The sequence below is a fragment of the Hoplias malabaricus genome, chromosome Y, assembly GCF_029633855.1.
Source record: "Hoplias malabaricus isolate fHopMal1 chromosome Y, fHopMal1.hap1, whole genome shotgun sequence".
Taxonomy (NCBI): Eukaryota; Metazoa; Chordata; class Actinopteri; order Characiformes; family Erythrinidae; genus Hoplias; species Hoplias malabaricus.
In genome coordinates, this window is record NC_089820.1 from 51,683,906 (window position 1) to 51,708,431 (window position 24,526).

General features: G+C 37.7%; 1 protein-coding gene across 1 annotated transcript in view; it reads right to left on the minus strand.

Annotated features, from left to right (window-relative positions):
• The window catches only part of LOC136678907 (dual specificity mitogen-activated protein kinase kinase 5-like), a 55,570-nt gene that overhangs the window by 28,390 nt on the left and 2,654 nt on the right, over nt 1-24,526 (minus strand). The window contains exons 4-15 of the mRNA XM_066657090.1: nt 15,526-15,595; nt 14,902-14,942; nt 14,042-14,109; nt 12,231-12,279; nt 10,138-10,202; nt 5,626-5,665; nt 4,323-4,391; nt 2,999-3,080; nt 2,772-2,833; nt 2,344-2,392; nt 1,427-1,500; nt 191-241 (exon numbers count right to left, since the gene is read on the minus strand). Of these exons, the coding sequence (XP_066513187.1) occupies nt 191-241; nt 1,427-1,500; nt 2,344-2,392; nt 2,772-2,833; nt 2,999-3,080; nt 4,323-4,391; nt 5,626-5,665; nt 10,138-10,202; nt 12,231-12,279; nt 14,042-14,109; nt 14,902-14,942; nt 15,526-15,595 (720 nt within the window). The remainder of the gene's footprint in view (nt 1-190; nt 242-1,426; nt 1,501-2,343; nt 2,393-2,771; nt 2,834-2,998; nt 3,081-4,322; nt 4,392-5,625; nt 5,666-10,137; nt 10,203-12,230; nt 12,280-14,041; nt 14,110-14,901; nt 14,943-15,525; nt 15,596-24,526) is intronic.

Here is a 24,526-nt window from a genome sequence, read left to right on the forward strand (position 1 = left end):
CAAATGTCTCACTGACATTCCTGTTTAACTTCTCAAGGTCTTCATTTGAAGCATGCATAAAAATGACAGCTAGAAGGGCTATATAAATCATGTTAGACTGAATTACTTGAATGCCTATTTACAAAACTGAATGCGATCTTAAATCTGGCAGATGCCCATTTTAAACACAGTTGATACTGGTCTTGCTCACCGCCATATAAGCATTGGTTCCCACATAGGTTTTTGCAATGGAGTTCACCAGCTGAAAAACAAAACAAAACAGCAAACATTCTCAAAATTTGCATAACTCTGCTAACCCAAAATGTAAGAGATCAGTGGTGAAAGAACAGGGTTACCACACTCCTGACAGTAACAAGCTATCTGTCATCCTTCTGCAACCATCTACCTACAAGAAAGCTTGCTTATCAAATCCATAGCAATGGTTATATTTATTATTTTGGTTCCATGTGTGTGAAGATGCTTCTATAAGCTACATTAGCTTCCTGTAGTTCCATTATAAATGCAATGGTTTGCTATAGGCTGATTCAGGACCTGCACTTCAGAGCCACTTTCAGCTTGAACAGAAAATTTCCGCAGTGGCTTGAAGCTGATGGATATTAGAATGAAGGGTCACATTCACTGGTGTAGAGAGCACAGCTCTGTGTGTTTGGACATATTGAGACTGAGAATATAGATGAGGGAGGAGTGTATGACCTCAGATCTTGGCTGTGGGGAGAGAAGGTCTACAGAGAGACTCAGAGATGAGTGTAAATCTACTGACACGGCACAGGGTGTTATTTTAGAGTGTTATTGAAATGTCTGCCTGGTGTAATTTTAGTCTCTCTCTCTCTTTCCCTCTCTTTCTTTGACTCTCTCCCTCTCTCAGGAGAGCCTATAGAAACTGGGCAATGCAAAAGAAGACAGGACACAATGGCACATGCCATCAATGACAGGGCAAACATAATGAGTGTTCCCTTATGGCCTGGAGTGTGTTTGTGCGCAGGGAAGGCCCAGCACACACAGTGATACGCATCCTAGCTGAACCATGGGTCAGACACACACTGTATCCCTAAGGACAGGATGATGAATAATAATTAAAAGAGAAGCGCGTGGAGTGACAGGGGTTTTTATTGTTAGGCTCCTGTGTGTATTGGAAATGGGAAAGATGATGCTGATTTTTTCAGTTTGAGCTATTGTTACCTCACGCTCACACTATCACATATAAATGCATGTGCAGCGTGACTGGTCAAAGTGGTAATTAGAGAGAGTTGGGAGAGATGTGAGTGATGGAGAGGGGCTTAGAGACTGAAGATAAAATTCCCCAGGGGAATAGAAGAATGACAGTCCAACTAAGGAGAGAGAATGGAGAGATCACCCCAGATAGGACAATGGACATCTGAATGGTATGCAAATGGGTTCTCTCTAGCACAACCAGAGTGGAACGCACCTGAGTGCTGACTCCGAAGTCACACAGTTTGACCTGGCCTCGAGTGTTCACCAGCATGTTGGAGGGCTTCACATCTGCACAATGAAAACCACAGTTAATCTCACCCAACAGGAGACGGCTTCAGGGGCAAAACAGGCTGCTTTACTGTGGCTGTGGAAGCAGAAAACACTAGAAATGTGCTTTAGTAACACAAATAATACTTAATATCACAATTAAAGAAAGGATTGTATGGAAAAAAAAATTATATATATATATATATATATATATATATATATATATATATATATATATATATGCGTATGTATTTTTAAACACATCTTTAAAAAACTATCCTTTACCTGTGAAAACATTTAATGATGTAATAAAAAATTGCATTAAATAAAACCTTACCTCAGTGAGCCTTTATATCTTAGAGTATTTTTACATTCCCTTATAAATCAATCATACTTAAGAGGTTATGCTGACAATCACTTTAAATCAGATAATTATCATTTGGGGTGGCACAGCGGCGCAGCAGGTAGTGTTGCAGTCACACAGCTCCAGGGACCTGGAGGTTGTGTGTTCAAGTCCCACTCTGAGTGACTGTCTGTGGTGTGTTCTCCCTGTGTCTGCGTGGGTTTCCTCGGGTGCTCCGGTTTCCTCCCACAGTCCAAAAACACACGTTGGTAGGTGGATTGATGACTCAAAAGTGTCCGTAGGTGTGAGTGTGTGAGTGAATGTCTGAGTGTATGTTGCCCGGTGAAGGACTGGTGCCCCCTCCAGGGTGTGTTCCTGCCTTGCTGATGATTCCGGGTAGACTCCGGACCCACCGCGACCCTGAACTGGATAAGTGCTTACAGATAGTGAATGTGAATGAATAAATTATCATTTGTGTTTATTCCATGGTATATCTTTTTACTGGTTACTGTTCCACTCACCTCTGTGCAAAATCTTCAGGCTCCACAAATATGTCAGTCCTTTCACCACCTAGGCAAGTATTCAGGTTTATCAATTACAGTATCAGACTAACAAAATGTTAGCAGCAAGGTTTATCATAAAGGAATATACAGAAACAAAAACAAACAGCTAGCAAGGAGTATGTGGGGATAGGTGTGAGTGTGTGTGTGGTGGGGTAGCGTGTGGTGAACACTGAAACCACCATAAATAACAAATCTGATTATGGTAAAACACAGAAGGCTTTTTTCACAAATGTATCTAAGAATTATATATGCATTGGTCCCATAGGCCTGTATGATAGTTTGGCAGGAGAATGAGAACAGAAAGGAGAGTCGGTGTACCCCATATTTTTCATTCATTAAAAATAATGACTGACATGTTTTAAAAGAAATATTGAGGGAAAACTCACTGCCACAGCAATCCGCCCGAGCACATGCTCTGGAATCCTTCTGTAAACATCCAGTGACCCACCTATGCCCAAAGAGATACATACATGAATTATTAATTAAATAAATAATTATGTTACACAGTCATTTATCCAGTTATACCCAATTACATTAGAATACCCAAACCACACTGCAAGAGCTAAAGGCACAGCACTTACATAGAAACAGCATCAAAATGAGACAAACTCACCATCCATAAACTCAGTGCATATTGATATTCTGTTCTCCACAAAGAAAGCACTGTAGAATGTTATGATATATGGAGAATCACACTGTAAAAGAAAAAAAAATATGGAATAAAACTATTAGGGGTGCATAATAGACAGTATCACCAGCCAAAATACTATGAAAAAAAGATCAGTCGACATTTAAAGGCTAAGCACCAGCGATATGAAAGTGTCAAACAAATAAATACAGTGGAATTTGAGTTCCTAATTTGTGTTTATTGATAGTCAGAAAACATGTTATTTCTTAGTAATTCAAGGAATAAGATTTAAAAGACCGTTGGCCCCACCCCCCACCGGTGTTCGAAAACTCTAATAGGCGTCTTGCCTGTGACGTAGATGGTGGACAACAACTCTAGAAGTTGCACTTAATTTAATGCAAAATGATGAAAAGGTGTGTTGTTTTTGGCTGCAATAATTCAATGTACAATGGGACATATGTGCACAAATGGCCCAAAGATCCCAAAATATCCAGAAAATGGACTATATTTATCAACGTTAAACGGGCACTTTGGAAAGGACCATCCGCTCACTCCGTTATCTGTAGCTCATTTCACTGGCACTTTTCCAACAATATGGGCATGTAAGGAAACCAACGAAAGGTTTCAAGAGCCTCTGTAACATGGAGGTAAACAGGGTAAGTACACTTACTTCGCCTGTTTTAGTTGGTGTTAGTTAACGTTAGCTTGACTTGCTAAACTCGGTGGCTCAGATTATACTAGGCTACGTATCGCTAGTTGCATTACGGAGGTTTATAGTGTTGCATGAATTCGAGTTCGACTTCGATCACATTTACAAGAATAACGGTACCTCTAAATTTGAGTTTAGCTTATTGCTAGGCTATTGTCATGAATAATGTTGGTTATTGAGCTAGCTAGATACTGTCATGACAGTCAGTCATAACGGTGTTTTTCCGAGGCGTTGTTCAGCTGTTGTCCACCAGTGACGTCACGGTTGCGTTCAAGAATTTCCGTAGCGAGCTCGGGTTTTTCCATCAATTTAATAAAATTGTCAGTTTAAAAGCAAATTAAGCAGCTATTTTCATTTTAATCCATACTTATATCTGTCAGTAACTAAAATAATGTGAAATATTCATGGAGGTCCATTAAGTGGTGCTTAGCCTTTAAGCATTCAGTTATTAGTGGTCAATATTTCTGAATTATAGGTTATAATTTGTTATAATTATGCAAATAACAAAATAAATATCAGCACTGCTACAATGAAAAACATAATATTAAAATCTATTAACACAGTGAGAGAAGAAACTGCAGTAGAGGGATCAGGTCTGACCTTGTAAAGAATCTCCAGCTCAGACATTATCTGTTTTTGCAATTCCACTGTGATGTCAAGAGGAATGACCTACAATACAAACACATAGTCCTTATTAAAAGACATCTTTATTATGAGACATCTCTCACCCCACACAGCTCACCCCGAGGCTGTACTAACACATTTTCTGTTACGGCTGAAATTTATAACAGTCAGCAAACATACTGTAAGGAGGCATCTTAAAAACATTAAGCACGTATGCGGATAATCCCACAACACAAGAGAGTTACAGATGTGTGTATCTCTTTCTCTCTATCTCTAATACCAACAGAGTGGAAAAACATGTGTAATGTAGCCTCAGATTAGCTAAAATGCTTCTTTAGTTAAGGTTAGATCAGCATTCTCCCATTGAAATAATTGATTACAGGTAAGGCAGTAAGGACGGGAACGAACGGATCATTTACAGTGAGGCCCAGAGCTAAGCAGAGAGAGAGCGAGAGAGAAAGAGAGAGAGAATGAGAACTGGGCCATGGAGCCAAAGTTTAAAGATCAACCTGATAAAGGAGAGAGGGGAAGAAGCTAGAAGAGAGGATATAAGGACAGAGAAAAAAAAAAAGATGAGGATGGAGAGAAGATAAAAGGCAAAGACAAAAGTTAATCCCCATTTAATGAGCAAATTTTGTCATTTATTTAAAAAAAATAATAAAATTAATGAGCAAATATCAGCTAAGCCAGTCGATTGAACTTATTTAACGATACATCAATGAAAAAATATTTAATCACATTATGTTATTTTATAACCACGACCCTGAACTGGATAAGCAATTACAGATAATGAATGAATGAATTAATTAATGAATGTTATTTTATAACACTTTATATTATACAATATTACTTTTAAAGAAAAAATGCCTGCCATTGAAAGGACACGATTGTAAAACGGAAAAAGAGAGTAATTTGGCAGAGAAGAAAATCGAGGACAAGAGAGAGAGAATATGGTAGTGACAGAGAGAGAGAGAAAGAAAGAAATGGAGCAGTGGAATGGAAGAAAGATTTTCAGACATAGGGGTCACTGGGGCTTCTGTTAGCTTAAATGCAGCCATCAAGTGATGGAGTGCTACATTTGCTCTTAGTGCCCTCCAATTAGTACGGTGCTATTAACACCAGAGTAACAGCCATTTATCATTATCTGCCACAGATAACTCCACAGACACGGACACACATGCACACAAACACCCATGCTCATACCACTCACAGGTCAAATTAAGCACCCACGTCTTTGTTTCTGTTTCTAAATTGAAGGTTAGATACGTTCTTCTCTTACCTTCACTGCCAGAACCCTGTTCCCCAGGAGATGGTATGCTCTATTACAGACAGAGAGATAGAAAGAGACGGAAAGAAAGAAAGAGATAGAGAGAGAGAGAATTTACTCTGTAGAGTCTTACCATTACTATGCATTACTCTGCTGTCCAACAGGCTTAATTCAGCGGTAATAAGCGCAGTAAAGCAGTAGTTATTCAACTAATCAATTTGTAAATGCTCCACCCACAAATGTTTACTTGAGACATTTCAAATCATACAAAAAAAATATAAACTGAGATAATTTTTCATATCGTTTCTCTTAGATTAATGTTTTCCAGCGATAGGCATGATACCAGAGTCAACAACTTCCAGAAATCCACATGTACTGTATTAATGAGCCCGTGAACAGAGGTGAGACCATATTACTGTTTAACAAGAGTTTTGCTCGGCCAGAGGTTGTGATCAAAGGCTTACGTCATGTTACTTTTTTGTATTGTCTCTCTTCTATTTGTAAAAGCATAACACATGCACAGAAGAGAGACTGGAAGTTGTCTCTCTGTGAAACAGTGGTAGGTTTGAGGCTTCGCAGCCCCTCTTCATTAATTAACCACAACATGACAATGATTTAATTATAATGATCACTCATGGATTATTCTCACTAGCAGCTCTGCTGTCTGAGGGAGGGGTCAACTTACAATAACATAGTATGACACACACACTTTTTAGTATAATGACTGTCTAGGGAGATGATTCTATAATTCCTGAATCCCAAAGTTGGAAAAAAAAAAACCCTGAGAATGTGGTTAAATTAACATCCAGAAAGCCTTAGCAGTAGTCATCAATTTCAGTGAAACTTGCCAGTCAAAAAATGGTGTACTTTGAAAAAGGCTACATCAAATGCCATTTCACCCTTGGCAGCTTTGTGTGTGTGTGTGTGTGAGATTAATTTGGAAGAGATGGCTGATCTAGTTTCTGCCCCAGACACCTTGTAACTGCCACGGGCCTTTAATTAATGACACCTCTAAGTGACGCGACGGCTAACGTGCCTCATTTACGCCACAGACACTCGATCCAGTCTGACCCGCCAGCCCTGAGAAGGATGACTTTACTCTGGAAGACTCAGAACCTTCCACCACAGCTTCCAATACCCACTGAGAAGTGGTTTATTGGGGACACTGTTGAAATGAGGTATATGATACCATTAATCTGTTACCAGGACAAAACTGTATGAAGTCAAGTTAAGCAGAGTCTGGATCTACTCAGAACAGATTGTTTTATTAATTTTATCTCCAGTCTATGAATTTCTATTGCTCATTCTTGTTATGCTCTCAACTGAGTTTTTCAGCAATGTGCTTCACATCAAATTGGAAAATGCAATTTCACAGCCATAGGAAAAATGACAAAATGGCCTAGACAGGGAAAGTAATTGTTTTAGCTGAAATGCAGTTATCAAAAAAAAAAAAAAAAAAAAAAAAAAAAGAAATAGACATAAATGCAAATTTCAAAATGAGAAAAACTTCTTTTCATATTGCCATGCCCAGTTATGAGTCTAAAAGAGAACATATGAAGGCCACTTTATGGGATTTTAATATGTTCCAGATATGGTCCCTGTCCTTGACCTATGAACTCAGCTAGCTAGCCAAAGGAAGGGATGATTGAAGACTGACAGGCCTGTGGCCTGGGTGAGGTAACCGTAGCGACGGCCTGTAACCCATCCTGACCTCGGTAAACGTGCCTCTATGCAGTGTTATTTAAACTCCAGTGTCTCCTGTAATGAAAGCTTTGTCATGCACTATTCATGGGCCTCTTGACGACAGCCATCAGAACACACACATACTCACAGGTGTGAGTTACAGCAGCCACAAGACCATACACTCTCTCTCTCTCTCACCTGAGGTGACCTATGACCAGGTGATGACCTCAGTGTGAGAGAGTGAGAGACAGATAGATAGACAGACAGATAAATAGATACATAATGGAAGGAGTAGGAGAAAAAACAGAACAGTGACAAGACATGAATGAAGAAAAACCTTAGTGTCTAAATACACTCACCTGCATTACTATTCTTTTTGTAAGACAATATCTTGTTTTAATTAACTCTTAATTGACACATAACACTGGACTCATATTGGTACACCTGTTAGAAAAAACATGTCTACATAATATCTATAAATCAGTAAATAGAAAAAAATACAAAGATCAAAAAAGTACAAGGCCTTCAGTATAAATAGAGCATAGTGGAGATTGGCAAATTCATAGTCCACAGGAGTCAGAGCACTTAGGCTTTAGTGTCCCATTAAGCTAAACTCACAGCAGGCCCGAAAGCACTGTCCAGTCTGAAGCACTGCAATAAACCACAGGGCCAGTATTGATCCATTACTAGATCAGCACCACAGAACAATAACACTGCACACACTGCTGTGTAATTGTGGGTGGACGGCTCTGGCCCATAAACACGGGTGAGGTTTAAAGGCCGAGGCCAGGATCATGGCCCACTCACTCCAGCCCACCACACCACGGCTGGGTTGCCATGTACTCAACCCTTCTCAACAGAGTCAAGTATATATTAAGTGGGTTTCCAGATATTTAGACCAGTGAACTTCTACGAACAGACTGTGTAGGACAGAAAGTCGCATATGATAAAATGCAGAGTAGGGCATTTTGCATCTATTTTATAAATGTAGGTTTTAAATACCCTGGGGGCAACCTGAGTACCCTTATGTTTGTAAACGTGTGGATGTAAGCAAGAGGCAGGGTTATCAACTCCTCACGCTCTGACACATAATAACAGCCCACCTGGAGGCACAGCAGGTTAGGTGAATACCCTGTGGACAAAAAGCACACTTATTTATTTTTTAAGGAAAGCAATTTAAGCTAATACCCCAGGCACGGTAGAGCACACAGCTTGTGTGATGGTTGCAGAGATATGTATTTTACATATCACAGAGAAGGAGAGACGAGAGGAGAAGTGAGCATGTGTGAACTAAAGGTGAGTGACAAGAGTCGTGGAGTTGAAAGGAAAAACGGGTTGTTTATCTGCCCTTTGAATACTGGGATTTTTTTTTATTAAACTGGTTTTTGCAAACTTCTTTTTTTTTGGCTTTCTTTCGTTTACTTAAAATTTTGTTTTTGTCCTCATTACAGCACCTTATGAGTTTTAAATACGCACAATATTTGGAACACCCAAAATAAAATGCAATTTAAGTCAAAATCTAGTCCTCTTAATACTTGTAGTGCAATACAAAAAAAGTGAGCCACACATTTGGCTGGTTCCAAGAAGAACAACTGGCTGTTTCAAACTGCCACGTATTTAAGGAACACAATACAGTTTATAGTTCTAAAACCATATTTTGAAAACACTATTTGAAACCTACCCACCTTCTTTATTAGTAAAGAACTGTGGAAAATTCAGAGACAATGCCTCAGTTATTTAATTTCCAGCCAAAACAGCCACTAAGTATAGGTTATACTATTTTTCAATAAACATTTCTGAGGAATTATTCAAAAACAGAAAAGCCAAAAGGGCTGTTTGAAACAACCAAACAAAAATAGCAAGCCCTTTCTCAAACGGAAATAAAAACGGCGGTACAGGGTTTTTGTGCTGAGCTCTGCAGCATGTGAATGTGTTTGTGTTGCAGTATTGGCCTTTTTTCCTCCAATTAAATAAATAAATAAAGAAAGAGAAATAAAACCCATTAAAACAATTTCTAGCAACCTGAAGATGTTTATCCTCTCTAATTATTTTCTCTTCCACTGGACATATTATTAATTTAATCCTTACCAATCATTTCAAAACATAATTGTCTAAGACCTTTTGCAACAACAAAAAGTAAGCATATGTCCTGCCCTCCACCACTATACTCAGAACATCTCACTGTACAGTAGACGTTTTACAAAACCTAAACAAAATACAGTGATTAATGCATTGTGTGTGACTTGTACCTAATAATAATAATAATAAACAAACATCTGCAGGAAATTAAACAAATACCAACGTATACGCATTATTAATCTTAATAAACCATTTTAGGAAAAAACAGACAGACACTATGTGAGATTAGACTGAATGTTTGTGTGTGTGCTGACCTGTTATGTTGGGTATTTGCTGCTAACAGATCATTTCAGTAATCAAAATTGGCTTCACAGGAGTCAAACTGAATTAATGCAATTCCTCAACATCAAAAGCAATACTGCCTGGGTTTGACAACCTTCACTTTGTATATAAAAAAAAAAATAGATGAATAAATATATATAAATAATCTCAGCCCCAGCACCTCAACTCTGCACGTCAGTGCTTCCAGACAGTGGATGCTTGTGCATAGAACACATCTGAAGTATAACAGATTAAAAAAAAAGATCAGAAAATGATGAAAACATAAAGTAAGATACAGTGCATGACCTTTTGGTTCAATTACACTGTATCCATAGTGGCCTCATTCTACAGCAATGAATTGGAAAGGCCACTGAAGAGATAAGCACATGATTGGTCCAATTAAAACTCAAGGTAAAAAAAAAAAAGGTGAAGAGCACTCACTTGTATACCGTCCCTCCATTTCCATGGCCAAGCTGCTCCTGGTACTGGATGTCTTGTTCATTTATCTTTAATTTAAAAAAAAAGAAAAAGCGAGAGAGAGAGAGAGAGAGAGAGAGAGAGAGAGAGTGAGAGACAGACAGAGAGAGAGAGAGAGAGAGACAGAGAGAGAGAGAGAGGACACATACATAAAACAGAAAGATGTCACTGGGGGCTAGAAATATTTGAGGGAGGAAAAATGCTACTGGAGGCCATAAACAACACACTAGGTTCTCAGGTCATTTCACGTTCAGCAACAGAGTAAGATCAATAACAACATGTGCTGTCCAATTTATAAAAGGACAAGAGTTTTGGGTGGATGGGGGAAGAGAGTGATGGAGAGTTTAACGACCATTTGTTTGCCTCTGCAGTCTTGTTTGACTTTGATAAAAGCTGTCAAAAATGGTATAATACAGTTTGGCCCCAGCTGACACCAGAGGGCTACAGGGAGAGGGTTGTTCTTTTTAACTGTCAGGGAGATACAGGAAAAAAAAAACAACTTGCATCTTCCATAAACAAAGTGACCCTTTCCTCTTTCTTATTCACATGCCACTGACAAACACACGCCACTACCACGCTGGATACCATCTCCTTGAACTATCTTCGTTTTTGAGATATTTTCCAGGATGAAAAATTTATAGCAACATATATAAGATTAGTCATCTCTTTGTTGTGAATGTTCTATTTTAACCACCATTTGAATGACCATACAAGGCCAGTTAGATATTTATTCATGTTACACTTGATTAAGACTCATAAATGGCCCCACATCTGATCTGAAGCAGGTTTACAACTTAGACTTGCATCACTACAGTGTAATGCCATGTGGGATACGAGAACAATAAAAACCTGTTAACACTGCACTAAAACAACAAAACTGGCTCTTCATCATTATCAGTTTCTTACCAAAAAAAAGCCACTCAATTTTCAAACTAGAAGTGACAAGAACATCAACAACAATGCTATGCACCATATACTACTTTTTCACTTTCTTCATGCCAGTGTCAGTACTGTTTTGAGAAGGGTCCATCACCAAAAAAACCCCCAGCAGTGATCAGTGAAAAACAAATTCTGCATATGGTTTTCTGACAAAACCATACTGATCTTTTATAAAGACACTAGAGGATTTGACAGGCTGAATATTCTGTTGGGTTACATTCAATTTTGATATCACCTCAATGCCCACAATATTTACTCTACTTGCCATCCACTGATATTCGATCTGATTGGTTTACCAGGGAGACAGTATGTCAATACCTAGTGTTACTGGTTGACAAGTATTTTCCCCTGCAGCTGGGGTTGAAATGTAGTCAATGTCCTGCTGTCAAGACTCGTTTTAACTGGAAAATATGGCATTCACTCCCATGCAGGTCCATTGATTGGACTTAAATGTGTGTGAGAGAGACAGAGAGCAAGTGTGTGTCAGGGGATGGAGGCTGCAGCTCCATTAGTTGTGCATGTTACAGGTGTCACAGGGGGCTTGACTCACTTAATTGTCTATCTGACACTGTCTCACATCCCCACTGCCCCTGATGTGCGGTCGAAGAGAGGAGGGGGGTGGTCAACCGAGCGAGGGTAGAAACAATCAAGAAACGAATACAGATATCACTCCTCTGAGTCAAGATAAAGATCTCAAACAGACCACGGAGAAAAAGGACCTGAACAGACCTTCAAGAGGCAATCAATGCGATTCGAGTGACACAAACGTGTGCACATTCATGCATAGAGGTCAATAGGAGCTAACAGGACAGCTCAAGTGATACTGGAGCATCAGCTCAATTAACAGGTGTGGCATGCACTCACCATATTTTAGGAAATGTCAAAATGTTTCAGAAAAAATATGATCTCAGTAAACAAAGTGTTCATGCTGCTATTCAAGTGCACAAAGATCTCTGGAGAAATGCACTGTACACAATGTGGTCAAAGGCAGGTCAAAGAAGATAAAGACTGTCAGGTTCAAGTATCTTCTAGACTAGAGTGGAGACCTGTACTAACACACTAAAAGGCTACTCAGTAGTGCAGGTGAGGTCAAGCTGAAAATACTTTGAAGAGCATACCTGACCATTGGTCAATATTTTCTTCAGTTCTGCAGAGGACTTCTTTAAACTATGGAAAAGAAAGGAAAAGTCTAAATCAAAATTTCATAAAAAATACTGCAATGTGTATCAAATAAACAATAATGCACAGACATGCGAATGCCAGTTTTACAATAACCGTTATTTAGACTATTTTTTTACAATCCATCATATCATATATTAGACGTTTTAACAATATTAATGGCAAATGAGGTAAACTAATTAATGCAGACCTCTCATAATCATATTTTCACTAGGGATGATCCGATCTCAAACGTTTGTATCAGGGCTGATCACAGCATTATTTTACTGATCTGTATCAGCTTTATTGAGCTCGATCTTAAGTCTGATCCTCCATTTCCTCTAGGCGGCAAGCACACACTCCCTCCTCCTTCTGTAGCACGCTTTGTAAATGATGTTGTGAACTCTGCTGGCCACCGTAGTGGTGGCCTTCTGTCTGCCTGCCCCGCACAAACGCACATTCCCATAAACTGGATTCAGAGATTTGAAATCATGAGAGGATGTGATTAGAGCGGCCAACCCTCCGGTATTTAGACATGTTGTGGATGTTCTAATGAATTCCCCTTGTAGCTCAATATAGTAAGTCGTTATCTCAGCTTAACCAAGAAAACAATCCTTTGAGTATAATAATGAAGTTCAATGTGCTCTCTTCCCATACTGGAACACTACACAATTAAGAGGCAGATCAAAAGATGTTTAATAATTCGCTGAACAACTCGCTTAAACTGCGGCCTTTATAGACGAAAAGTTAACAAAAATGTCCTAAATGTGATTTGATAATTGAATACTATAAAAGTGGGTTGCGACTTAATGACAACTGTGGGTCCTGACGTGTGAAACCCTGCTCAAATTTGTCTGTAGAACCTATAGGCTGCCTTTAAAGCTCTAAGCTCCTCATGGCTAAGCTCCAACAAAAAGGATGATGCAACTGAAAAGAACATGATGGAACTAAAGAAGCTTAAAGAGTTTTTACTCCTTAGAAAATACACAGATTGTCTGTCCATTCGTTTTGTTTCTGTAAGCCAACACAGGAATAGGCACACCAGTACCGGATGTCTTGTGCTGTTCAGTGACATCATGGTGACTGATAAGGAGATCCTCTCTATATAAGGAGCACTATTTGAGCTGGATTAGTTTAACTGTGGGAGTTCTGTAATGTCATTTGTCAGGATGTGACTGGTCAATTGGTACAGGATAAAGAATTTGCATAATATCTCAAAATTACTGCCTGGATTGATACATCATATAAATCCAGATATCTACAAATCTACAAAGTAAACCACAGAGTGTAATTCAATCTGCTTTTCAGCAGAGATGCACTAACATGGGAATATTACGTTAATATTGATTTTTAATACTTTATGCAGATATGTGCTGACACTAATAGTAGGGCAGATAAACCTAAATACATGAAAATCCATAAAAAATGCCTGTATGTACAGTAAATATATCAATAAACATTGGTTTGATACTAAATATTTCATCATATCATCTGTCCTTGTGAAATGTGTAAAAAAAAAACATATTTGGCTAAAATCATAACTCCAATAAGCAATCACTAAAGCCTGTTGAATCAAGAAGTCCTTCATTCTGCAAAAGGGCCCATGAACTCATTTAAATCTTATTTTTGTCCTGTTCAAAAAGATGGGGCTTTTTTTTGAGTTATGCTTTTTTTTTGCATACTTTTTATATGTTTACTTCAAATTGGTTATTCGGCTTGAATAGAGAGATATTTCTTCTCTATCCAAGTTGAAGATCAGCGAGTGTCTCACCTGTTGTTTGGCAGAGAATCAGCAGGAGAGGAGCCTCGGCTGCTGGATGATCCAGGCCTTGTGTTGACCTAAAGTCAAACAAAAAGCTCAGTCTGAATCCTCAATTAAATCAACCAGCAAATGCTGCAGTTGAATAACTGGCTGAAAGAGGACATGTTTAAAAAATGTGGAGTACCTAGCAAGTGGGTGAGGAGAATAATAGCTGTCAAATATAGGCTTGAGGAAAGAGGTCATTCCATTTACTTGAAGAAATTAAAGATAACTTTGGAAACATCCTTGTAATGTGAAAAAAAAAATAATTAGAAATCAACAGGATGCCCTTTATTTGTCATTCAAGAGGTAGATTAACAAGGCTGCTTGTTGCAAGATCTACATTTCACCAACTGGGAACAATAACGAAAGGAGGAGTATAAAATGACTAAAAATAACTAACTTAATTGAGGTCTTTAGGTCATGGTGGTTAGTCCAGCAAAGCAGCGTTTCTCCTTTAATTAGTACCCATTTAAATGTATACTGCTTTTCCTTGTTTAAGGCAATTAAGTTTAGATTAAAACAAAGGCAAGACAGAGTTTAAGATTAGTTGAAACATGGTGAACTCTAATTGTGACTTGATTAACAGACAAATACCTAAAAGATGACCAGAGGAAAAAAAAGTTGCAAACGTTAAAAGAAATGGCCAACTACCAGCAAAAAACCAACAGAGAAAACCCAACCTCCATTTCTGAATCAAGGATGAGCATGGACATACAAAGGTGATACAAAGAGCAAAGTGTTCTGACTACAATTGACATTTCAATAAGTGGAACACAGCATGAAACATCAGTAGGCTACTTTGCTGAAACAATCATAGGGACACCTACCTTGAGGCCGTGGATGTTCCGGATCCCAGGAGTCTTGCCAGCTGCAAAAGTAATTGGCTGTATTGTAAAGCACATTGGGACTAGAGGAAATGTAGCGATAAAAGAATATCTCAAACACTTTGGAGATAAAATGAGGCAGTGGCATAAATTAGCAATGACAACTCAAAGATTAAACCTAACTGCAGGTACATTCATCTTATTAAAGCCACAGTCACACCAGCATTTCCAGACTGTACTTGCTGGAAAACATCCTGCCCAAAACATGACACAGAACTTCTATTTTCAAAGCAGAGTGAAGACAACATTGTTGTCCTGACTGATGTCATGCAGACTTTCAGGCATGTGCATTTATTGCCATTATATTTATTACATATTTATATTGCTAACTATTTTGCAGGTTCAGTGCTACAGTAAAACAGCCAGAACAGTATAATCAAACTTGAACCAAAATTTTATGTGCAAATTAATTCCCCACAAATGTCAGCACATGTTATAGCTTATTGCAGCAAACTACACTGAAATTGATTACATCTTGCTTGTGAAAATAATGCTGCTATTACTGAGCATAAATTTGGGACCCAAATAAAAACACACAAACCTTCATCCAGTGTACACTGTACTAACCTCGAGGAAATATCTGTAGTGGCTCTGGTAGGAGTCCATTCATGCGCTGCTCCATCACGTTGTTGCAGTACTGCATACACATACAGAAACATGTTTAAAAGCTAAAGGTACATTTGACAAATGACCTTCAAGAGAAATTTATAGCTTGGCAGCTTTGCAATGGTAGCAGCCTTCTTGTTACACCTACAGACTTTTTCCAAGCTGACCCAAGAGTGAAGCTTGCTGCATGTCTATTAAAGTACCTTTTGGATGGTCTGTCAGTTTTTGCATGGTTTTAGGAGTGCACTTTTAACTAAAATAGTTCATTATAATTTTCAATCACAATCCTGGAAACACCTATTTTTGTCAATTATTTTTCTTTTACATCCCCTTTCTCATGCAAGTGGAATATCTTATGACACTTCAGTGGGTGGTGAGGGCGGAAAATGAAGGCTATGAGAAGCCATGCGTTGCTGGCAAAACAAAGATCAACAGAGAAGACTAGGGATCTGACTCAGGAGAAAGGGGCAGAGCTACTAGTGGTGGGTAGGAACAGAGCTGCACATGTTTTCTACTCGTTCACTTCAGCTCTCACCATTTGCAGAGAGAGACTGTACTAAAGATACAAAAAATGCTTTTTTTTTTAATTTAATTAATGTACGTCTACTGCTGTTTCTTGCATCATCCAAGAGTGGCAAAAAAACTTGCTAAAATCTTATTGAGACATATCGTATTTACAAGTCAGCAGTGGTGTGTTGTGGAAGATCCTTGTGTGAATTTTGTCTCTTTAAACTGACACACGTTTTGATTTAGGTGCTTTAAAATAGCATGAATAGCAGAGGTAAAGTGGCCATGGGGTGCACAAAGCGCAGACAAATTAAAGACTGATAGATTTCACATTGTACTCTTTGAGGCTTTTGAACAAAAATCTGTTAAATACCTTTTGCATTTTCCATTACTCTAAAAACCCAATAACTTAATGAAAGAATAAATTAAACTGTGGTATTTAACATTAGCATAGTATTGTATGTTAACAGTTCATTGTAATCCTTTTTAAATAAATTAAACAAACACTGAATGAAAGACCTTCAAGAGAACCACTCTCACAATTCACTGTATGTGGCCCTTTGTTCAAAAATCAATCTTTTGCCAATGTCATTATCTTCACTGTTTCATGTACGGTGAGGTTCATGGCAGTTCTATCGGCATTGTGATACATGTACACGTTATTGTACAGATGAACACTTTAGACATCTATTTATCTGAAAAGCAGAATGATGTTTTAAAAGCACATTTAGTCAGAGTGCTGAATTCACTATCAAACACAAAGGTCAAAACTTTATTAAATAAACTGCATCTCTGACTCAAGTTTCAGTTCTTAATGTATCAATTTCTTATAAAAAGCATCAGGATTTCAGTCCTTTGTGCCACAGGCTTAATGCTCCTTAACTAACCTTAAGACTTATAATTCAAATTATATTATATTTAATGGTATTTTTCCTCACAAACACACACACAGACACACACATTTTATATATATATATACACACAACATCTAAATGCCTTGCTTCCTGCCAAAAGGACATTTCAATTGATGCTTGTGTTAACAGAACCATCTGGCCTTGAGCTGGACCGCCCCTCCTCTTTGTCGAGCATGAGACCTTTGCACCCGGACACAGGCCCCAATCACACACAATCAACCTTCTGCAACCACAAATCCAGATGGACAAGGGGGTGTGGGGGTGTGGGGGAGGAGTGTGTGTGTGTGTGTGTGTGTGTGTGTGTGTGTGGTGTGTGTAACCGTGTTCACAAATGAATGATACATACAGGGAACATTTCAACACTCTTAGTTGCATAGATGTACATAGAAAAGAGTAAAAACATTTTTAAATATGATACATGGGAAGACTAATGCAGAATTAAGCCCCTTTCACACATGCATGGTAATGCACAGACTTTACACTGCCATAATCCCGCTAGCCCCCTAGTAAAGTCTCCAGGTAAAGTCAGAGTCTGTGCATGTGAGAACAGAGCCGCTAAAGCGCTGAAGTTTCTCCTGCAGCACATTTCCTGCTGTAGAAAAGCATCTGACACAGACAATCTCCCACTGAGTGCTGTATGTGTGAAAGGACCATTCCTGGAATACCGGATCAGATATTCCATAGTTAGTCTAATGATTCTCAAGATTTGGGTGTGATAGGGGCTTTAGATTCCTGGTTCAAGCCAGGAGCAAACCTTAGCTGACCGTTTGTATTACCCATCCTTAGGTTACAGGCAGGGTGTGTTACAGGGCTGTGCTTTAGTTTTAACATTTAGAAAATATAAAACGTAAGCACATCATGTGCACATTTATGTTTTATTTCTGCTCCCAATACACTGGAAACAGGTAGGCCTATAAGAATTCCATAACACCTTACTACTCGGTTCAAGTGTTTTAGACCGACAACAACCGTGTGAACTCTGAAGGCCTTGCTTGCATTACAAAGTCTGCGTGTCCAAGGCACCTTGCAAGACACCACCTTGCCAGACACCTACAACCTCAGTGATCAATCAAGGCTTTTGACCTAGCGACACTTCTATCTTAGGTTTCACAATGATATGATTCTATAAATCCTACTGGTGTGAACATAAATACATTATACAATACAAAAAAACAAAAAAAACATGACTCCTCTATGGAGTCAGCGTCATTTTAAAACAACAACAAATGGAACCTACCATCAAGAAATCAGATATTCTCACTCATGTCTAGAGTTTAAAAACCATTTAACATAAACAGAATTACTCCATAGTTAAACATTCATTTTATATTTTACTATTTGCGTTATCAGTTCTGGCTTTTCATTGAGATTCCCTCAGTTACACACCCTTCACAACCTTGTTTTTAATTAAAACAGTATCTTGATTTTGTTTCTTGACATAAGGTTTTACTTTACTTTACTAATGTTGTAGCACGCACAGTATTAACAATTTGATGTTTCAAATATTCAAAATTTGGCAGAGGGGCATAGAATGAAACTGCCTTGTACAGGTCGTACCACATTAAAAACCAGATCCCACCCTCACAACCAGTTAGAGCCAATTTTTTTAAATTATTATTCTTCAAACATTTGTTGTTTGTCACTATTCAAAATACATCTATATATAGCTACATTCAATGATCCATTGCTTCCTTAAAATAATGATTTTGCTTATATTGCACAAAATCATTAGAAGTAGTGCCATAGTAGTAATGTTAATATGCTCACAACTAATTGAACTGAAGTGTATAATGTGAGAAATCGAATAAGAATCAGAGTAATTGGATTTGGGTCTAGAGAGAACAGCAACAGCAAAATAACACATTATATTTATATTGCTTCACACTGCGACTGCACTGAAGTATATTAAAATCTAATAACATTCTAATTAATGTGGCTAAATACAAGTAGTTGTAGTATAATATAATTAAATAAAATAATTTTATAATAGTAAATGTTGTTGAAACAACTTTTGTCTCTAGTTTTTTCTAAACTACATTTGGAGATAAAAGCAGACATTGCTCTTGAAGTTTTGCAAATTTGTGTCAAAATCTCAGAAGAAATTTATATCAAACAATTTCTGGGTTATTTTTATAAATAAGCAAAGAAAAATCTTACAAATTTATTTTCAAGATAAGAATGTTTTTTGCCTTTTCCTGTATATTTTTATTTAAGTACACATAAGGATCCAAAATTTGACATCAGTACTGTAATGTAGTGTAGCAAATCTTGTGATATCTTTAATTAATTAATGAATTAATTTTGGAAAACTGTATTTAAGCTGCTTAACTCAAACCATCTGAAGCTGGTAATGCAATGCTTTCGTGTTCTAACTCTGTGTGTGTGTGTCATAAATACATAAGTATACATGAAGATGTGCAGTGGAAGCAGAGCTGCTGCAGCTGTTGTATTAAAAGCCCTATTTATCACTGTCACCTCACCACAGCCCCTCTCTCTCCTCTACTGACTTCATACAGCTCTCTCTCTTGCCTCGAGCCCTGTCACTGGGTCGTTCGGAAACAATGTGGCTCTTCCAAAACATATGTGTGTTCACACACACACACACACACCTTTAATTTTCTGCTCCACTACTTTATTGATTAGGGAAGCAATTACCAACTAATCTGTAGCAGTGTATTAAAGAAATCCCCTTTTGTTGGACAATAACTAAAGGCATTTTGATCAGAGGCCGGCTTCTGCTGCATGCCGGAGGGGACGGTCCAAGCAGAGACCCTTCTCTTAGAGACACTGCAGGAGACGCATCATCATCATCAACACACCCAGAGTAGAGTGCTCCTCAATTAGTGGACTGAGACCGGAGTAACAGAGTTGTGTAATTGTGTGTGGGGGTGTGATACTGTCAAAACTAATGCTTTTAACTTTCCACCAGGTTTAAACAAACTGCAACAAAATGCTTGTCTCATCAAGTTCACTGCAGAAAGGGAAATGATCACTGTATCTCCAATTCCTTTTTTCACTAAATAAACCTTGTGCAAAATGGACCTCTCCAAGCTTTGTACTCAACAGTGTTCCTTTAATGGCTACAGAGAACAAAAAAAGCTGACAACAGAATGTAAGCAGGAATTCCATTAACAAAGTATTTAATCAAAATTACATTTGCAGCCACCAAAAGTCATAACCAGTGATATAACCAGTTTTGACCATCTTTACTACTACATCCCTGTGGTAATTATACTTATTTTTCATATAGAATCAGGAATGTTCATTCATTCCGGTTCAGCATTACTGACAAACACTGCAAAGAAATGTTACTGCAAAGAAGTTAATTCATTTTCTGTAACAACTTCAACCTGATCAAAGTTGTAGTGGGTCAGGAATCACTGAGCCGAAGGTATGGTGTCTGTCCATTGCAGGGCAACACAAACTCACACATTCACTCACATTCAAACCAGAGTTCAATTTTACACAGCTAATTATCTACCAAAATGTGCTTTGGACTGTAGGAAGGACACCCATGCAGACACAGGGAGAACACATCAAACTGTCACTAAAGGCAGGGTTTGATCCCAAGACCCAGAGATTCTGGAGCTGTGTGACAATAACAAACTAAAGCACAAAGTATATGGCCTATACATCAGTGCTGAGATGTTAAAATATTAGGGGATTTTATCAGTATATTGTTAAGTTTGAAAAAACTTGCAACAGTTGCTATGAAAGAATGTACAAATTCCATTTGAAGAAGTGTAGAGAATTATTGTAAAATGCAATAAAAATAAGATTCTGTGATTTATCAGCTTTATTTAACAGACAAAAATTCCAATGTTTTCACTGTATGACATGACTGTATTTTGTAAATGTAAACACATTCAAAATTTGATGCCTATTTACAGCAGTGTTATATATATTTCCATGTAATTACACTGTTTAATACTTTGGGAACTGTGGATACGAATTGTTAAAATTTTGCAAGTGGAAAGTTTGCCTGGTACAAAGTACTTTTTTCATTGAAGATATGATGTCCATTTTGTATAAAAACAAGATGAAACATGGACTCCTCTAGCCACAGGATATGTTGTTACTGTTCTTTGGACCATTTGAGCCCAGAATTCTTTTTAGATATTCCTCATAATTGATGTCATAGGGTTTCGTGTTTCTTGACCCAGCTGCAAACTCTGTCAAGTGTAAAGTACTACCAAGTCCATGTGGCTATATGTACCACTGTATCATGAGCGCTAGACGATGACCCTCTTTCACTATTGGTGTACCCTGTGGTTTTCTCCACATTTCCTAAATCACTTCACAATATTAGGTATATTAGATGATACAAGATCTAAATACTTTGCAGTAATGCATTGAAAAACGTTCTGTTTGAAGTATCTGAAAATACTAGTATAGTAAATGAATACTATCATCTGCTGTGGCCGCAGTGCCTGTTAGCTGACCAGCTATGCTTCTAAACAATGTAGAACCTTCTTATTTCATATATTTTTCAACTTTTCTGTTCCTTAATTTGACATGAAGCTTAGCACAGCCTTGTAGTGCAGCTCCCGCCCCACACACATACCTATAATATCATATATTTCGAGATGGTATGACGGTATGAAAAATGTGGATACTGCTCATCCCTAGTTGCAAGCATCAAATTCACTTTCTTTTTACATATGAAAGCAGGTGTTCAGCGAGAGCAATGGCAACAGTGTACAAATCACAGATTCTTGTTTTACTGCATTTAAATTACGTCCAATGTGAATGGCATGTATGGGTTTGTTTTTCTCTTGTATGCACAAAGTGTAGTCTGTGTTATAGAACCTGCAGTGGGGGGTTTTAACAGTCATAATAACAGAATCATCTAACACAATTTCACCTCAAGCACTTTTGAAGGGCACTGCAAAAATATAGACATTGCTTATTTAAGCACCTAGAAAGCAGCCATTTCTTAATTCCTACCAATTCAACATAAGAGCTATCCCTTCATCTGGAACTGACAACAGCCTCAATATAGATTAAATGGCCATGCAACAAAGGAAAACCCCTTATGCTTTAATATAAATACAATTCAATAAATACAATTTTTAAAAATGTGTCTCGTAAACACTATCAATTGCCTTTATTACATACTGTTTCCTTTAACACTGTACTTTCTCCCAAAAGCCTACCAGAAAATGGTATGCTTCTGTATCCATCTGTGTGAATTTTTTATAATGGTCTAAAACCTTGTTTTTGTAAATATTCACTAAAACTTTATTTAAGTAAAGCATCATAATAGGACTGTGACATGAAGCTGTAGTTTTAATTCAGAAAACAGTCAGTCTTGTGAAACAGTTATAAAGCAGCTGGCATAAAAAACACCTTTATTCTGGAAAATCGGAAATAGTGATTATTGAGCCTGTGGCTAGCATAGTCATTGGAAGCTGATGGGGGGTAAAAGACAACACCAGCTGAAAGTGGATTTTGAAAAATTTCTTTGCCCAGAGGGGGGCATGCTTTTAATGAGGCGAAACTTTAAGTACTGGATAATAAATAATAAAAGTTGATACTTCATTTAGTTTTCCCCGTACTTCAGAGAAAACCGTTTACAAGTCATTACTCCTGACATCCGCAATGTGAACAGTAAGTATTGAGGAATGCATTTAATATTGGCTCAAAGGGAAACATGCAAAACAGATAAACAGCACAAACAAAAGACCTTCAAAAGAAGAAAAAAATGTTGATGCATTACATGCTTAGAATGTAAGATTAAATATTTCATTTCATTTTAATGACCATGTTAGGGTTTGTATTTATTAGTTCCTAATATGGTAACACATTAAGCATTAGTTATTATGAATCAAAGTAATGTTACATCCAAAATATATGATTCTAACTTACCCCTTTATCAGTTATGAAATGAGGTTACAGTTTGTCTTAACGTACATCTCCAGGGACATACAACATGGAAAACTTTCTAAGGACTCTATTGAATGGTCAAAAGCAGGGGTGTCACAATACAAATAATAATAATATTTTTCGATACAGGGGTTTCGATACGATTCGATTCGAAACTAGTGTTGCCAAACGTCCCATGAAACAGAATCATCCTGTATTTGGACACTAAAAGATGCGTTCTGTTCTGAACCGTAACAGGATGCGTTTTTTGTTACGTATTTTGGAGATCACACTGTTATGGTGATGGTTTGAGACAGAAACACACAGCTCTCTCTCAGCCGGACCAAGGAGCAGATTCGGCTCCTAAACAGAGAACGCGCTTCTCATTGGTCATCACCTTTATTTAGCCAATCAGCAGCCAATGGAGTCACAGTCCCTCCTACAGGGGGTTGTTTTGATGCGGCGCTGAGACGAGTACAGGTCAGTGCTAAAACCTGTGAATTTAAAGCCCTGCTTTTATTTATTTATTTATTTTTTTCAATGAAAATATCTGGTACCAGTCATCCTTTCCAAATATACTGTTGTGTTTGTACTGGCCTCTTTGACTTCTACATCAAAAAATAAAAGGGAAATTAAAATTATGCTCTTTCTCCATGTTGTATTGAAAATGTATCGTATCGTGGAGCAAAAAAAACAATATGTACGGTATTGTGAAATTTGTGTATCATTGCACCCCAAGTCAAAAGCCAGTTGACAACTAATGTTACCCGTTTATTAAGAAATTTAGCCTGCTAAATATGAGAGAGAGAGTTACGAGCCAAGTTCATGAGGTGCTCTCCATGTAAAACACTGATGAAGGCTCAGGAGCAAAATGTGTTGCGAGATTTTCATCCATCATTTTTTTATAAAGACTATAAAATTTACTGCATCTGTTATAATCATAATTGGTATTGGTACATGACACATTTCTAAACTAAAATTTCAGAGAATTCCTATTAGTATGTGACATCTGCCATGACATGTTTATGAAGTGGATATGTCAATGTCATGCTGCAGATTTTAAATAATAGGTTATTAACTAGTACTACAAGAAAATCAAGGAATCAAGAGATGGAAACTGTAAGAGTGGTGCTGGCAATATAAAAAGTGTGCTTACCAGGCATAAATCTGTAGATTCAGCAACAAAACCATAACTTGGCAGCAAATGCCTCATTAGAGTTTTAATTGTTTTTGCGTCTGTATGCTGATGTTCGTAAAATCAAAATTTAATTTTCACAATTAGTGTGACATTTATATTGGGCTATTTCAATATAAAACTAAGAAGAAACATTTCGATATATAAGAATTTATAGATTTAAAGGGTAAATCTGGGCATAAATGACTAAAAGGTGTGAGTAATACATGTCTGGGGTCAAAAATGCTCTTAATTTAATTTTAAATGTGCAAAGTGACTAAGGGCACACTATTTCTAACCTGAACGTTTAAGCGTCTTTAGTAAAGTAATAGAATTTATATTTTAAAATGTTGGCTACATTCACCATGCATGGTTAATGCTGAGCTTGATTTAAAAAAGAGGGAAGGAGCTTGTCAGAGGTCACGAGTTGCCATGGAGACCTGAACTCTTACAGCCAAATGCTAGGTGACGATAAAGAAACGGAAAGGAAAAACGTAGCTAC